Genomic DNA, 16,443 nt, shown 5'->3' with positions numbered 1-16,443 from the left:
GTAGGAAGAAGAGCGCTAGTTGTTCAAAAATGAAACTAAATCTTGTGTTGGAGCACAAGCAATTTAGGAATCTGTGAGTGGTTTTGATCATAAAAAGTAAAAGTGAAGCAAAGAAAAGGTGTTCTTTGTTCTTCTCTTTAGAGTAGAGAAGATTTGCTTATCCAAGACATAATTTCTTTTGGGCCTGGACTGTTTTGTTTTCGACTCTTTGCCTTTAGCCCAATATTTATTGACTTGGTTGATTAAGAGAATTTTTGTACGATGAAGAATGAGTCATTATGATACTTCCTGTTTGGGGAAAAAAGTCTCTTAGTCTCCAGTATGCATTTGGAATAGATTAAATATTTTGATTGTTGGTGGAGTACTGATAAGTTTTTTATACAAAACTGCCCTTCCCACATTTGGGTTTATCCACAATCTTGTTGGTGAAAGGCTCTCTTAAAGTTAATTAACAGATTAAAAAATAAAAATAAAAAATACAACTCAGTAGCCACCTTAGCCCCAAAGTGTTTGTCATTTCTCTCTTAAATATTGAAAATATTTTCTATCTGTTCCTCCAAGCAATTGACTCTAATCAGTCAATTAAGCAAAATTCTAGAAAAACAGCTTATTGAAAAAGAGAACTGTGCCAATGGTGTGATCACTGTAGCATTTACCACATACATCTAGGAGTGGCTTAGGTCATGACTGTACTGTGGCTATGTCTTCTTTAGCGGTTCCATCTGTGGGTGAAGGGTGGAAGACAAACAGGAAGCAGCCTGGCTGCTGAGCTAAGAGAGTGGAGTTGCTATAGTTTGAATTCCATCCTCATCCCTAATTCTGCCCTACACACACACACACATAGCTTTAAAAGAGTGAGGACTTTTTTTCATGAAAGATCCATGTAAATGATTTGATTATCTCAATAACCTCCTCCCAAGTAAACTTCTTTCATCCTTTCTTACCTTCCAGACACCTTTTCCAGGACATTAATCAAGGAAGGAATGGATGGGGCAAAATGGGGAGAGAGAGAAAAGAATATATTTTTTAAAAAGTTGTTGCTTGTTTGGGGGATGTACATTCTGTATATTAACTTGGAGTTTTTCTGATTTTTGAGGTGATGGCAACCATATGGTATTTACCCATTGTATTTCCTTATTTATATCTTTGGTAGGGAGGAAAGGGAAGTTAGTTAGCTGGGAGATTATATAGTTATTTGGGTGTAGCACCTAAAGCTAGTCATATAGTCAGGATGCTTCCTGATTGGCTGAGAAGAGTGATATAACTATCCAGGTGAGAAAGTCCCCGCATCCTCTTCATGGTGGTCGAGGAGGAGGCCATTCTCCTGAGAACACAAGGGAGTTGGATGCTGCAGCTTTGGGTTCCAGGTCTGAACAAAGACAGGTCAAACTAGGCCTAGGGAATTTTAGGTAAGGATTAGGTTAGAGTTTGTCTTCTCAATCTGAGACTGGATTTCTTTATGCCTGTTTTCCACTATATTTCCTTGGTATATTATTTGTGAATTTGTATATCCCTTTTTTCCTCTTGTAAAAAATCTTTAGAAAGGGGGACTCATGTTTTGGAGTAGAAAGGAAAAGGAAAAGTTTACAGGGGTAGAAGAGAGAGAAAAGAAGTTGGTAGAACTGAACACCAAGAAAAGAAGGGAACAGTTAAATAGAGTTTCAGTGAGCGTTTCTAACTTCGATCTCTTCTCATTATGTTAAATATCTTGTCTACATGCTCTTGCCTTTGGACCAGCCTTCCCATCCTGGCTATTCCATTTTGATAGTCTTTGCTTAAGAGAAGTTATATTTAAGGAATCTTTATGAAACAATAGGCAAACAACTTTATACAAGGTTAAATTTTATTTTTATTACTGTTAGTCCTGTAATCAATATTTTTTCCTACAAAAAAGTATATTCTTCTTATTATAATGATGGACATACAGGTTTCATTTTGAAAGGGCACCTTGTGCTTTTTGAATAATATTGTACATAATACCTTTCATTAGCCAGCAGTCAATATTTCATATTTTGTTTTAGAATCATAAACTTAGATTTTAAAAAAATTTATTTTTATTTTTTGTGGGGCAGTAAGGGTTAAGTGACTTGCCCAGGGCCACACAGTTAGTAAGTGTCAAGTGTCTGAGGCCAGATTTGAACTCAGGTCCTCCTGAATCCAGGGATGGTGCTTTATCCACTTTGCCACCTAGCTGCCCCAATAAGCTTAGATTTCTAAGAAAGAAACTTAAAGAGGGATTTAGTCCAATACCTACGCAAATCATGAATCCTGTATGTTATTTATTCTTGCTAGTTTTTTAGATAAGCTTTGCAACCATGAGAAAATTGGATGATGATTTGGTTATCTTTTTTTTTTACCAAAGCAAATTGAAGCAGATACTTATGAAGTCATTGGAAAATGAAAGAATCCTTTCCATTTCAACAGATATTGGGGCTTCTCTAGTTCAATAGATTGATCATAAATATTTCTTCTGCTCCATACGTTCCTAATAGCTTCCATGTGTTTAAACCATATGATTTAACAAGGTGAAGTCATAGGATTTTAGAACTGAAATATACCTCAGAGTTCATCCACTGAAATCCAGTGTTTAAGGTAATAGGAATAAATTTCTGTAAAATTTCATTAGCAAGTTCATCTATTGATTAGTGTACCATTAGCCCTGACATTTATTGAAATTGCAGTTATACAGCGATCATTTTTGGACTTTCATGTCAGAACAAACTTGTTATCAATTACAGATTGATTCCGGTATTGTATATTAGAAATGTTGTAGGAAGAATAAATTAGAGATGGTAATTATTACTTTGTGTGTGTGTGTGTGTGTGGGCAATGGGGGTTAAGTGACTTGCTCAGGGTCACACAGCTAGTAAGTATCAAGTGTCTGAAGCCAGATTTGAACTCAGGTACTCCTGAATCCAGGGCCAGTACTCTATCCACCACACCACCTAGCTGCCCCAATTGTTACTTTTTAATTTAATTTTTTTGGTTTTTTTTGTTTTTTTTTTTTGCGGGGCAATGGGGGTCAAGTGACTTGCCCAGGGTCACACAGCTAGTAAGTGTTAAGTGTCTGAGGCTGGATTTGAACTCAGGTACTCCTGAATCCAGGGCCAGTGCCCTAACCACTGCGCCATCTAGCTGCCCCCTTAATTTAATTTTAATTTTTTTTTTCAGGGCAATGGGGGTTAAGTGACTTGCCCAGGGTCACACAGCTAGTAAGTGTCAAGTGTCTGAGGCCAGATTTGAACTCAGGTACTCCTGAATCCAGGGCTGGTGCTTTATCCACTGTGCCACCTAGCCACCCCCTACTTTTTAAATTGTCTATAAGTTAAATATATTTCTAAATTTTTCTTTTTAAAGTCATTTTCTGAATTTTGATGTTACCATCAAAAAGCATCTGTACTTTATTACTATAAAACTATTCTTTATAGTTTATTTTTCAGTTATGGTTTTTTATTGTCATCAGATAAGACCAGTTATCAGATAATGCCACCCACTACATGAGCTCCATTAATGATGAGGATGAATACTACTGACATTTTCACAAAACATAGAATATTAGGTCTAGTGGAAGCTATATCAGGGCAGGTAGGTGTCACAGTTGTAGAACACTGGGCTTGAAATCAGGAAGACCCATCATCATGATTTCAAATTCAGACTTAGATGCTTGCTGTGTGACCCTGGACAACTCAATTAACCCTGTTTGCCTTGGTTTGCATCTGTAAAATGAGCAGGAAAAGGAAATGAATGGCAAACCACTCCAGAATCTTTGCAAGAAAATCCCAAACAAGATTACAAAGAGGTGGATGCGACTGGAATAACAGAAGCTATATCTAGGAAATGGAGAAGGATGAATCATAGATGACTAGAAAGTTTCAGAGTTGTATCACTGAGATGGTAGTAGTACCAGAGAGAAAGAAGTTGGGGAAGGATATGTGAAAAAATATTATGCATTTAATTTTAAAAAACAAAACCAAACACATTTATAGCAGTTTATAGTTAGAATAATATACCCACAACAGCTTGTTATTTTTTCTTGCCCCTTCCATTTCTATTACCCCTTCCTTCTTCACCCCTCTGTATTTATACATATAGAACCTTTTTTTTTAAAACCAGAAAAACCTTCTTTCTAAATCATATCACTGAATTAAGAATCAGTAGAATTGGGTTCCAAAATTGACGTGTACTTATTTTGTCATTGTTATTAGAATTAGACATAATATCATGAAGACCTCTTCCAAGATGACCGAAAAACAAGCTTATTGTTAAAAATATAATTAAAACAACATCAGTCATACTCGAAAACATTTCATTGAAAGCGTTGCCCCAGATATGACCTTAGGTTGCATTAGGTAGAGGTATGTTGTTCATGGTGAAGAGGGCCATAGTTCCATGGTACTCTGCTCTGTTTACACTATATTCCTAGTATTGTGTTAAGTTCCAGGCACACATTTTAGGCAGGACATTGGCAAACTAGAAACTATTCAGAAGAGGGTGGACCATGATGTTGAGAGGAATGGAAAATATGCCATATTGGGATCATTTGAAGGAACTGGAGATTTTTAACATGGAGAAGAGAAGGCTTGGAGTTGAGGGAACACGATTGATTGTTGTCATCAGTAGTTGGAGAGGTAGCAGGGGGTAGTAAAAATAGTACTGTTTGGTTTTTTTGGGGGGGGGGGGAACATGTTTTTGAATCATGAGTAAGTTCACTTCTCTGAACATCAAATCTGTGAATTTGTCAAGTAAAGGAATTGAACTAGATTACCCTTAATGTTCTTTTCTGAAGGCGCACTCTTTTATGGAAGAGGGATTTTATGTGTATTACTTGGTCCCAGAAAGAATTAGATCAGTATGGATAATAGAACAAATATCATGGGGAAGGGAATAGGATGGAAGGGAAACAGTTAACAATAGTAATCATGAAAAAGAGAAAAGGGGGGAAAATTGTACAAAAAATATTTATAGCAACTCTGTGGTAGCTAAGAATTGAGAATCAAGGGAATGTCCATCAATTGAGGAATGATGGAAGAAGCTGTGCTATATGATTGTGGTGGAATGGTATTGTGCTATAGGAAATGACAAACAAGATGATCCCAGAAAAACCTGGAAAGACTCATGAACTGATGTATAGTGAAGTGAGCAGAGCTGGGAGGACATTGTGCATAGTGACAGCAGTATTGTTTAGTGAGCGATTGTGAATGACTTTAACTACTCTCCGCAGTGCAATGATCCAAGACAATCCAAAGGGTATAATGAGGAAGCTTACTATCCACCCCCATAGAAAGAACTGATAAAAAGAACACTTGTGGATTGTACATATATAACCTGGTTGCAATCTTGTGTTGGGGGGAGGAAAGGGAGGGAGGGAGAAAAATTTGGAACTCTAAATCTTATGAAAATGAATGTTGAAAACTACCCTTACATGTAACTGGAAAAAATAAATGTTTGTTGCTTTAAAAAAAAAAGAATTAGATCAGTAGGTAGAAATTGCAGAGAAGCAAAGTGGTTTTTGGTATCATATAAGAAAAAACTCAATAATTAGAGCTATTCAAGAGTGGAATGGGCCACCCTTGGAGGGAGTTGAATTTGTCACTGAAAGTCTTCAAGGATATGCTAGATGACTGCTTGTTGAAGGTTGTTATAGAAGGATTCTGGCCCAGATATAGTTTAGATTAATGGTTAACCTCTGAGGTCCCTTAATAGAGAGGTTTTATATAATTTCTTAGAGCAAAAGGAAAATTGCCATAAAAACAATGTGGAGGAGACAGAGCAACAGTTATCCAATCAGTCAGCTAGCATTTATTAAGCTTCTCTGTTCCAGGCACTGCAGATACAAAGGGGGAGGGGGCAATCCCTGCTTTCAAGGAGGTCACAGTCCAATGAAGGAGATGACATGCAAACAACTGTGTACAAACAATTTATATGCAGGATACATTGGAGGTAATCACAGAGCAAAAGCATTAAGATTAAGAAGGACTGGGAAAGGATTTTTGCAGAAGGTGAGATTTTAGCTGAGAAAGAGTAAGGAGTTGATGATGACTTCTGGATTAAGAGCCTGACTTTTGATGGTGAAACCCTTGACAGTAATAGGGAAATTTAGAAGAGGGGCGGGTGTGGGGAAAAGAAAATTAATTCCCATTTTGGACATGTTGAATTTGAAGTGTCCCCAGGACATTCTAGTTTGAGATGTCTAAAAGGCAGTTGGAGATGCAAATTTTTTTTTTTAAGTGAGGCAATTGGGGTTAAGTGACTTGCCCAGGGTCACAGAGCTAGTAAGTGTTAGGTGTCTGAGACCGTATTTGAACTCAGGTACTCCTGACTCCAGGGCCGGTGCTCTATCCACTGCGCCACCTAGCTGCCCTGGAGATGCAAAATTAAAGGTAAACTAGACAAGTAGATCTGAGTCATCTTCATTAAAATCATAGGAGTTGATAATCACCAAGTATAGTGTAGAGGGAGAAAAGAGTACCTAGGAGAGAGCCTTGGGGAACCTCTGATGTTAGCAGGCATGAGAAGTATGAAAATCCAGCAAAGTAGATAGAGAAAAGGTGGTCAAATTGATAGGAGGAGAACCAGAAGAGAGGATGTCCCATAAATCTAAAGAGAAGATAGTATGAAGGAGGAGGGGTTGATCAAAGGATGCAGAAACCAAGAAGAATTGATAATTGTTCAGAAAGCATTAGGCAAGAGAAGCACCAATTGTTTCTTATGCTTCAGCAGGATACAGAGAGCTGGGAAACATTTCTTGTATTGTAATATATTTTTGCCTGCTGACCATATTGTATCACGTGAGTCTTCTGAAAATATACATTGAGTTTATTCCTTAAACTTTTCTAATCTATTATGGCAGATTTCTGCATAGTATAAATTATCATATTTTAGTGTATACCTCTGGTCCCTGTGCATGCTAAAATTGGAACCCTTCTGTATATAATCAGATTGATAAGTTAGGCCCAAAGAAATTGTAGAAAGGAATTGTTAGGGGAGAGAAGTTGATACAATATAGAGATAGTGGTAAATAAATAAAGGTGATGTTAGAAGAGATAAATTGAGAATCAAATGTTGAGGAAATTGAGACAAAGTTGCTTATCACATAATAAAACCTGTTTGACAAAGTCACTAAAATTTAAGTTTAAAATAGCTTTAAAAAATAACACTATAGGGGCAGCTAGGTGGCGCAGTGGCTAAAGCACTGGCCCTGGATTCAGGAGGACCTGAGTTCAAATCCTGCCTCAGACACTTGACACTTATTAGCTGTATGACCCTGGGTAAGTCACTTAACCCCAATTGCCTCACCAAAAAATAAATAAATAATAACACTATATTCTGTTTGTATTACTCGAAAAGCAAATGCCGTCCTACTGCCTTAAAGGGGAAAAAGCAACTTCAACTGCTTTTCAAATAAATAATTAAAACAGCATAACAACATTTTCTTTATTTTAATGTCCAATGATAAGTAGATGATCTCAAGGATATAGATCTTGATCCTGACATCAGGGTCCCCTTTGTACTGTCTGGTGAACTTCCTGGTTTCTTCTCCTTTGTGTTTTGTTAGAAAGGTGGACCAATATTTATCAAATGTTAATGTGCTAATCCTCTGTTATAAAAAACCATTTAGGTATAATGATACAAATATGGGAACAATCTACTTTTTTTTTTTTTTGCTATTATTGGACATTAGCTGGTTGCCAGACAGTTATGAGGGACCACTGTTGCAGTATTTTAAATAGACTAATTATAAGATTGAATTTCTGGAGGGTATGTTTTATAAATATCTTTATATATCTCCCAGAGATTAGTAGGCTATATTACATATGGTAAGTGTTTAAATGAACCTTTTATCATCTAGTTGACATATATTCACTTTGATACATAATTACAACCATGCCTTTCCAAAACCAGTTTATATCGAAATTATGACCCCTCATTGCAGCATTTGGGTTGAGAATTCCCTGAATTAAAAAAAAAAAGGGGGGAGAATTGATTAATTTTTCCTATCCATTTCAGTTCTTTCATTTGGTAGCAAATGCATGACTACATGGTAACCTAAGCATGAACATTAGGTAGCAGAAAAAAGAAACCCATGCACAAAACTTATGTATCCCAATGAGATGTAATAAAGGATATTCTTTACAGTAAATGGAAGATGGGGAAGGGATGCTTCATATTTCCAAATCTGTGTCTAGTTTGGGGTGATAAGTATGGTAGTTACCAAGATAGGAGGGGTGTCACAGCCTTAGAGATGACTTCCCGGCTTTCTTTTTTTGTATATGAAAGTCTCATCTCTGACATATGTTAGAGATGCTCCTTCCATTTGGGAGATTCCAGGATGGTGACTGGTAGGGAACAAGGTGTTATCTGCTACCTCTGTTTCCAAATCTATACTTTTGGATCTTTGGGTACAGTAATTGGTTGAGAGATGAGAATATGGGACTGGAATGTTTCCTAATTTACCCGAGATTACCTAACAAAAGTGATGTGGAGGGTCTTATCTATAATGACAGTTGCTGTGGGTCCATCTGAGCCCAAATGGTCTCTTGTAGTCTTATTATTAGCAGCTCTGCATAGTGGATAGAGCTGAACTCTGAGTCAGAAAGAGCTGGGTTCAAGTTCCGATTTGGACATAAACTAGAAGTTATAGAAAAGGGGCTGGACTGCATTGGTAGAAGCAGTTTCCTATCTGGGAATTCACAATGAAATTACAGGTCTAGTCTCTTTCCCCTATTTTAGGGAAAAGAGGGGAAGTTTCCACTGGTTTTAAGAGTGAAAGCAAAAAACAAAGGACAGTGAACACTTACAGAATTCATGCCAATTATCTGTCAAGTGCTAGGAAAATGGCCTTGGGTTTTCTTCAAGTGAGGAATTAAAGGCTTTATAGAGTTCCTTATGGTTCCCACCCTGCTTTGGAATTCTATGTGTGAAATACCAACTCAGGGTAGATGGAATAAACTTCTAATACACAAAGATCTAACAGGGGAGAACAACCTTACTTATTCATGACTATGTATAAATATGTGTCTGCATGCATGTCCTTGGAGTGAAGGATAGCATTTGAAGTTATAAGCTTATAAAAAGCAAAACTACATACACATAACAAGAAGGGGGTATATGACTACAGGGACCAAACATTATGGAAAGCTTTCTAACAGAAGTTTTGTTTGCCTTGACACAATATTCTAAGTAGATGTCATAGCGAGCTTCACTTGCTAAACAAAATTTAGACATTTGAGTCTTTGGCTTTATGTAACATCTTCTACCAACCAAGGATGCTATAACAAACTTGATAGATATTATGCTGTGTGCAGAAGGAGGCCACTAAGTTCAAATGATATATAAGTACAAAAAAAGGCAATAGAATTTAATCTTAGATGAAGCACTTTAAAATTGTGAAAAATCTAAACAAATCAGTGAAGCTTTAGAAATTCCTACTTGGGGGCAGCTAGGTGGCACAGTGGATAAAGCACCAGCCCTGGATTCAGGAGGACCTGAGTTCAAATCCAGCCTCAGACACTTGATATTTACTAGCTGTGTGACCCTGGGCAAGTCACTTAACCCCCATTGCCCCGCAAAAAAAAAAAAAAAGGAAATTCCTACTTGTATCTTCTTCTTGTTATTGTCATTATACTTTTAGAATGAATAACAAAATCATAGAATTTTAGACCTGTAAGAGACCATAAAGATCATGAAGCCAGTCCCCTTTTTTGGTGAGAAGTCTAAGCCCAAGAAGTGAAGTGACTTGTTCATACAAATGTTAGCAGAGCTGGGGCTAAAATCCATGTCTTTGATTCACCAGCTAGACTAGCTGTTCCATTGTACTATAATTTTTCCCTTTATGAAAAGCAGAATGGTACAAATGAGAGCTGGAGAAACTGCTAATGCTTTGACTTACAATATAAATATGTAACATTTTAAGTATTTCTGATTCTGTCAGAAATTTGTTTCATTTTAAATATGCAGTTTCTTTTTTTTTAAAGTAATAAACATTTTTATTTATAGTTTGGGGTTCCAATTTTTACCCCTCCTTCCCTCCCTCCCCTCACCCCTCCCTGAGGCAGTAAGCAATCAGATATAGGTTATACATGTATGATTATGTAAAATATTACCATATTAGTCATTTTGCTATGAAAACTTGAGTAAAAGAAAAAAATGAAAGAAAGTGAAAAATCACTTGCTTCAGTCTGTGTTCCATCAATATCAGTTCCTTCTTTGTAGGTGGATAGTATGTTTCATAAATAGTCCTTTGGGATTGTCTTGGATCATTGTATTGTTGAGAATCGTTAAGTCTTTCACAGTTCTTTATCAAAGAGTTTTGCTGTCTCTATGCACAATGTTCTCTTGATTCTGCTCACTTCACCATACATCAGTTCATACAAGTCTTTCCAGGCCTTTCTGAAATCATCCTGCTTGTCATTTCTTATAGCACAGTAATATTCCATCACCATCATATACCACAGCTTGTTTATCCATTCCCCAATTGATGGGCATTCCCTTGATTTCCAATTCTTAGCCACCACAAAAAGAGCTGCTATAAATATTTCTTTACAAATAGGTCTTTTTCTCTTTTGGGGGATGTCTTTGAGATGTAAACCTACCAATGGTATTTCTAAATCAAAGGTTATGCACAGTTCTATAGCTCTTTGGGAATAGTTCCAAATTGTTCTCCAGAATGGTTGGATCTTTTCACAACTCCACCAACAGTAGATTAGTGTCCCAGATTTCCCACATCTCCAACATCCAATATTTTCCATTTTTGTTATAAATATGCAATTTCAAAAAACATTCAAAAAACAATTAGGTTAAGTGTTGTTATTAAGTGTGACCTGGGACCAGATTGTTCTTCCACATGACTCATTTCATAATGAAAGTGGAAAAAGAGTTTTTACTTAGCAGAAATATACTTTAAGGGAAACGTTGTGGAAATATATCAGTTTTGCCAAGTAAGGGATTTCTCTTACAATAGTCAAAACTACATAGATTACTAGATTGTAAATTCTTTGAGTGCAGGAAACTTGTCTTTTTTCTCCAGGACCTTGCACTGTTCCTACACATAGTATGTGCTTACATGAAATTGCATCGTAAATATTCTATTCATATATGTAGTATTCTGTTCTCCAAACCTATTAGAACATCTAAAATGTAGCTAAAATAACTGCCAAGTTCTGCTTTTCTTTATCTACTTTGTGATGGAAATAGAAATGAGAAATATCCCAGTTAGATGGCAGGAGAGCAGAAGTGTACAAAGAGCTTGATAATACATAAACAGGATAATCAGGTGCTAAATAATTGATGATACTCTTTGTTAGCAAAACTTAACTACCACAAAGACAGTGATATTTTGGGATTCATAATAGATTAGATGTATATTTTGACCTAAATCTGAACACACATACTCACACACACACGTATGTATGAATAAGAAATATTTTACTTTCAAACTTCTAAAAATATCATCTAGATTTTGTTGGATTTAAGAAGATACTATTAATAATAACACTGTTACTTTTTCCACAGCTTAACAAAAAGCAATCATAACTGATTTAGAAAGGTGGCCAAAATTGAGTGACATTCTACTCCACAAATCATGGCACTCCCCTTCCGAAAGGACTTGGAGAAGTACAAGGATCTTGATGAAGATGAGCTCCTTGGTAAACTTTCAGAGACTGAACTAAAACAGCTGGAAACTGTTCTTGATGACCTTGACCCTGAGGTGGGTATTACTGAGAGAAAGGATGAAAAGTGTCTTGATTTTCATCCAAATACATTTTTTAGTCCCATCTTTCTTTCCAGCTTTTTCCTCTTCTATGTAGAAATCAATGTGCTTTCACTATTTTCCACTACAGGCTTTATTCTTATCTTTATTAACATTGCTATTTATATCCAAAATGATCTCCCTAATTCCCTGTCTTCAGAGCCTCTTGAAATGCCATGTTCCCTATGAAGTGTTTGTTGACTAAATAGAAGGTTGAGTGTGACTTGGAATGTAGTAAGATGAAAATGCACAAAAGCTATTTTTCTATCCAGTTCTTAAAAGCTATTTTGCTTCTAGGTTTATTGCCTCCCAGAGAATATTTGACAGATCCTACTTGGCCCTACAGTAGGACATCTATAAGTCTGAAGAGTGCTGGACAGAGTGATTAATTTTAAGTCGTCTTTTGAATGGGCCTCAGGTAGCCCTAGGGCTCCAAGTGAACTAGATCCTTAGCAATATCCAAAGTTCACTCATCTGTCATTTGACCAGAAGCTGACTGAGTCTCTCCATAGGTTCTTTTAGGTTAGAAGTGACCTGTGGCCAGGGCAGCTAGGTGGCGCAGTGGATAAAGCACTGGCCCTGGATTCAGGAGGACCTGAGTTCAAATCTGACCTCAGACATTTGACACTTACTAGCTGTGTGACCCTGGGCAAGTCACTTAACCCTCATTGCCCCGCCCCCCCCCCAAAAAAAAAGTGACCTGTGGCTAAAGTAAAAACCACTGTGTTGACCTTGATTTAGATTTATACTTTTCAGAACTTCCTTAGAGTTGAGTGATATACTTGAGGAAATGATGACTCTTTGCTAAATTACATCCTATTCCATTCTAAGTTGTTTTACTTTGCTAAATATTACTTGATAACTGTATGCTGGGACAGTAATTATAAGTGCTTATTTAGGATAAATTTTGGCTTTTTCTTCATAAAACTTTCTTTGGTATTAAAAGTAATTTTCTACTATCACTACCACATGTATATTCCTTTGGGTATAACTAACTTGTTTTTGTATTTTTACTGAGACTGATGCTTTGTTTTTCAACACTCAGGTAATCTGTTTAGATAAACATTGTAGATAAAATCCTTCCATGATGCATTATATGATAAATAAAAAATCATAATAACAGAAATATATCCTGTTCTAGAGGATTATGCTATAGTAATAATGTTGTGTTCATTTTGTTGCCCTGAAATTCTCTACTTGGAATAATCCAGTATGAGGAATCTGTCATCCCAGTACAGTGCTGTGGAAAGAATGCTTCATCAGAGGACCTGGGTTTACTCCCTGGCTCTATCACTACCTGTGTGGCCTTTGGCAAATTTTGTTAACCTCTCTGGATCTTGGTTCTTCATCTATCAAATTAGAAGGTTGGATTAGAGGACCTTCCTTCCAGTTCTAATTCACACTGTAGTAGAATAGTTTTTTATACCAAATGGATACTCATATGCCTTATTTGCTAATAATTTACATTCTACTTCTCAGATAGAAAGATTTGACTCAACCTCTGTACACAGCATTTTTTTCAGACTTCCCCACTTCCAGATGTTGCTTGTTGAGTCTTTGAAGAGCATGATTTATTCTATGACATTTAGCAAAGAAAGGGTGCTATCCCATTTTTACAAGTTAGGGCGGATTCCTCTTTGCCCTCCCTCTGTCCCAATCTCTTCCTTCACTACAGTGGGAATTGGATTCTGAAGTTATTAACTGGCATTGTCATGTGAAAGTTAAACAAGAAAAGGAATGCCAGATTCCTGTGACTTGTTTGTTTTTTTCATAGGGAAAGACATTTGAAGCAATTCAGTGCTCCTAGGTAGAATAATAGCAGACTCAGTTGCCTTAGCCAGAAAAACATTAAAGTTCCAACCAACTTCACTTGCCCCTAGGCAGGAATCCATGAGGTAGGGGGAAAAAATGGAAGATGGGTGGGGTAAGAAAGATTGTACAAGACAGCTCTTTGTAATATGGGAGTTTCTCTTCCTCTTCCCTGCCATTTTAAATGTACTAATTCATTGCCTATTTCAGAGTAGTTATACCACAAACACAGAATGTTTGTACATGAGCTTATATGTCATAACTAACAAGGAATGAGAAAAAAGGATATTTTAATTCCCAGGAATTCCATCTTAATGAGAGTTAACCTGCTTCTTAACTTTTATTTATGATTAGATTGGTTAATTAGAGCATGTTGCTTAGGGCTTATATCCCATGTGAGCCAGTTAGCTATGATTTCTTTCATGATTCAGACTCACAGATGTAAACTAGAATTCTAACCAGCCATTTAATGACTGTGTTTCACAAAGGGAACAACCTGACAAGAAAGTACTGATGAAATCCATGCAAGTATATTGGTAGTTTTGCAAAAAACAACTTAAAATACATGTCCTTCTGTAATATCTTCATATGTGAATGATGGCACATTTTATTAATTTGCTTTGAAAGCATTCCAAAATCGTTTTCATGTGCATATGTTACATGTCTCCAGTTACATTCTTAATGGTAAGGGCAGCAGCCCTCTCCTCTTGTTTTCAAAATTCCAGTGGAAAATTAGAGTTGGAAAAAAACATACCCAATGCAGTATCAGGAAATGACTTTAAAACTTTTCCCCATAAATGAGACAAACTGTATAACAAGTACCATTACAACATAAATGCAATTAATTATGGATCCCTGCAGATGGCCCATTGGGACTACAGAATTCTCTACAGTGAGTTATCCAGTGCAATAAATGTTTTGGGGTGGTTTTTTTCCTATCAGCCATTTTCTTTAAAAATGACTTTTTTTAAATGAGAAAATAACCATTACCTGGTAGGATCCATGGGGACCAGTATTATCACTGTCATTGAGGTATAATGAAAAGCAGGTCCTCTGATGAAGCATTCTTTCCACAGCACTGTACTGGGATGACAGATTCCTCATACTGGATTATTCCAAGTAGAGAATTTCAGGGCAACAAAATGAACACAACATTATTACTATAGCATAATCCTCTAGAACAGGATATATTTCTTTTATTATGATTTTTTATTTATCATATAATGCATCATGGAAGGATTTTATCTACAATGTTTATCTAAACAGATTACCTGAGTGTTGAAAAACAAAGCATCAGTCTTGCCCTTTGCTTCTTGAACAGATTCTGTCATCTCTAATACAACACAAGAGTTCCTAGAAACAGGAGATAACCACACGTGTTTGGCCTTTGTATTTTCTAAAAAGGATGTATATATACTACTTCTGGCTATCTCTATTATGTACTGGTGAGATCCTAGAAAGACAGTTTATTCTGTTGTCATTTGAGAGCACAATTCATAATGCTTACCATTTCTGACTATTCTTGGGCTATACTGATAAAAATACAGTGTGTGGAAAGCAGATGGCAAGTCTCAAACTATTACCTCCTGCCCTCCTTGCCTCCAGCAGTTCCATTCCCTTTTATAACATTGTGTTGTCATGTATGGAACCTAATACATAAAACCCCCTATTATGGACTCCTTAGGAAAGTTCTAATGTATTTATACAGTAGCCATAAATTAATTGAGGAGTTGTCAATCCACCTATGAAATCTACAACAATCAGCAATAGAGTCATAGAAACTTAGATTTTTCATAGTGATCATCTGCTCCAAAGTATGAATGCCCTCTAAAGTGTAATAATAACACCTAGCATTTATATAGTGCTATAAGATTTGCAAAGTGCTTTATAAATTGTTCAGTCATTTCAGTCATATTTGCTCTTCCTCGACCCCATCTAGGGTATTCTTTTTTTTTTTTTTTTTTTTGGTGGGGCAATGGGGGTTAAGTGACTTGCCCAGGGTCACACAGCTAGTAAGTGTCAAATGTCTGAGGCCGGATTTGAACTCAGGTACTCCTGAATCCAGGGCCAGTGCTTTATCCACTGCGCCACCTAGCCGCCCCTGGGGTATTCTTGACAGAGGTACTGGAGTGGTTTGCCATTTCCTTCTCCAGCTTATTTTATATATGAGGAAACTGAGACAAACAGGGTTAAGTGATTTGTCCAGGGTCACGTAGCTAGTAAGTGTCTGAGGCTGTATTTGAACTCAGGTCTTCCTGACTCCAGGCCCGTGAGCACAGTGGTGCCCCTACCTGCTCCAAAACTAAAATTGTTGTTTTATTTTTAATAAATATGATCTCATTTGATTTTCACAATAACTCTGAGAGGGAGATGCTATCATTATCCCTGTTTTACAGAAGAGGAAACCAAAGTACAGAGAGAAGTTAAAAGAATTAATCTTGTGCATTGATACAGCTAGTAAGCATCAAAGGCTAGATTTGAATTTCCAGACTACAGGTCCAGTGCTCTGTCCACAAGTACACTCATCTGCCTTTTATTTGAACACCTGGATACATCCATTCCATTTTCAGAATGTCCTAATTGTTAGGAAGTACTGTCTTACATTAAACTTTCCTAAATAACTTCCACCCTAGTCTTTCCACTGGACCTAGAATGTGACTAATTACTTTTCTACAAGACAGCCCTTCACATATTTAGAGAGAGCCATCACGTTCTTCCTAATTCATCGTGTTTCCAAGTTTTCCTATTCAAAGCCTTCAGTATTTCCTTTAGTTTGGGCCTTCTCCCCATCTTGGTCTCTCTCCTCTGAATGTATTTCAGTCTTTCAGTTTCAGTGTGCCTTTTAAATGTAGTGGTCAAAAGAGAATTCAGAAGTGATCTGACCA

General features: G+C 36.7%; 1 protein-coding gene across 1 annotated transcript in view; it reads left to right on the top strand.

Moving 5' to 3' along the window:
* TMOD3 (tropomodulin 3) overlaps positions 1–16,443 on the top strand; it is an 83,111-nt gene that overhangs the window by 18,643 nt on the left and 48,025 nt on the right. Inside the window, exon 2 of the mRNA XM_043985194.1 lies at positions 11,512–11,707. Coding sequence (XP_043841129.1) covers positions 11,582–11,707 — 126 coding nt within the window. The 5' untranslated portion in view covers positions 11,512–11,581. The remainder of the gene's footprint in view (positions 1–11,511; positions 11,708–16,443) is intronic.

Source organism: Dromiciops gliroides, chromosome 2 (genome assembly GCF_019393635.1).
Source record: "Dromiciops gliroides isolate mDroGli1 chromosome 2, mDroGli1.pri, whole genome shotgun sequence".
Lineage (NCBI taxonomy): Eukaryota > Metazoa > Chordata > Mammalia > Microbiotheria > Microbiotheriidae > Dromiciops > Dromiciops gliroides.
Note: the sequence above shows the minus strand (reverse complement) of the source record. Positions and strands in the feature narration are given on the sequence as shown.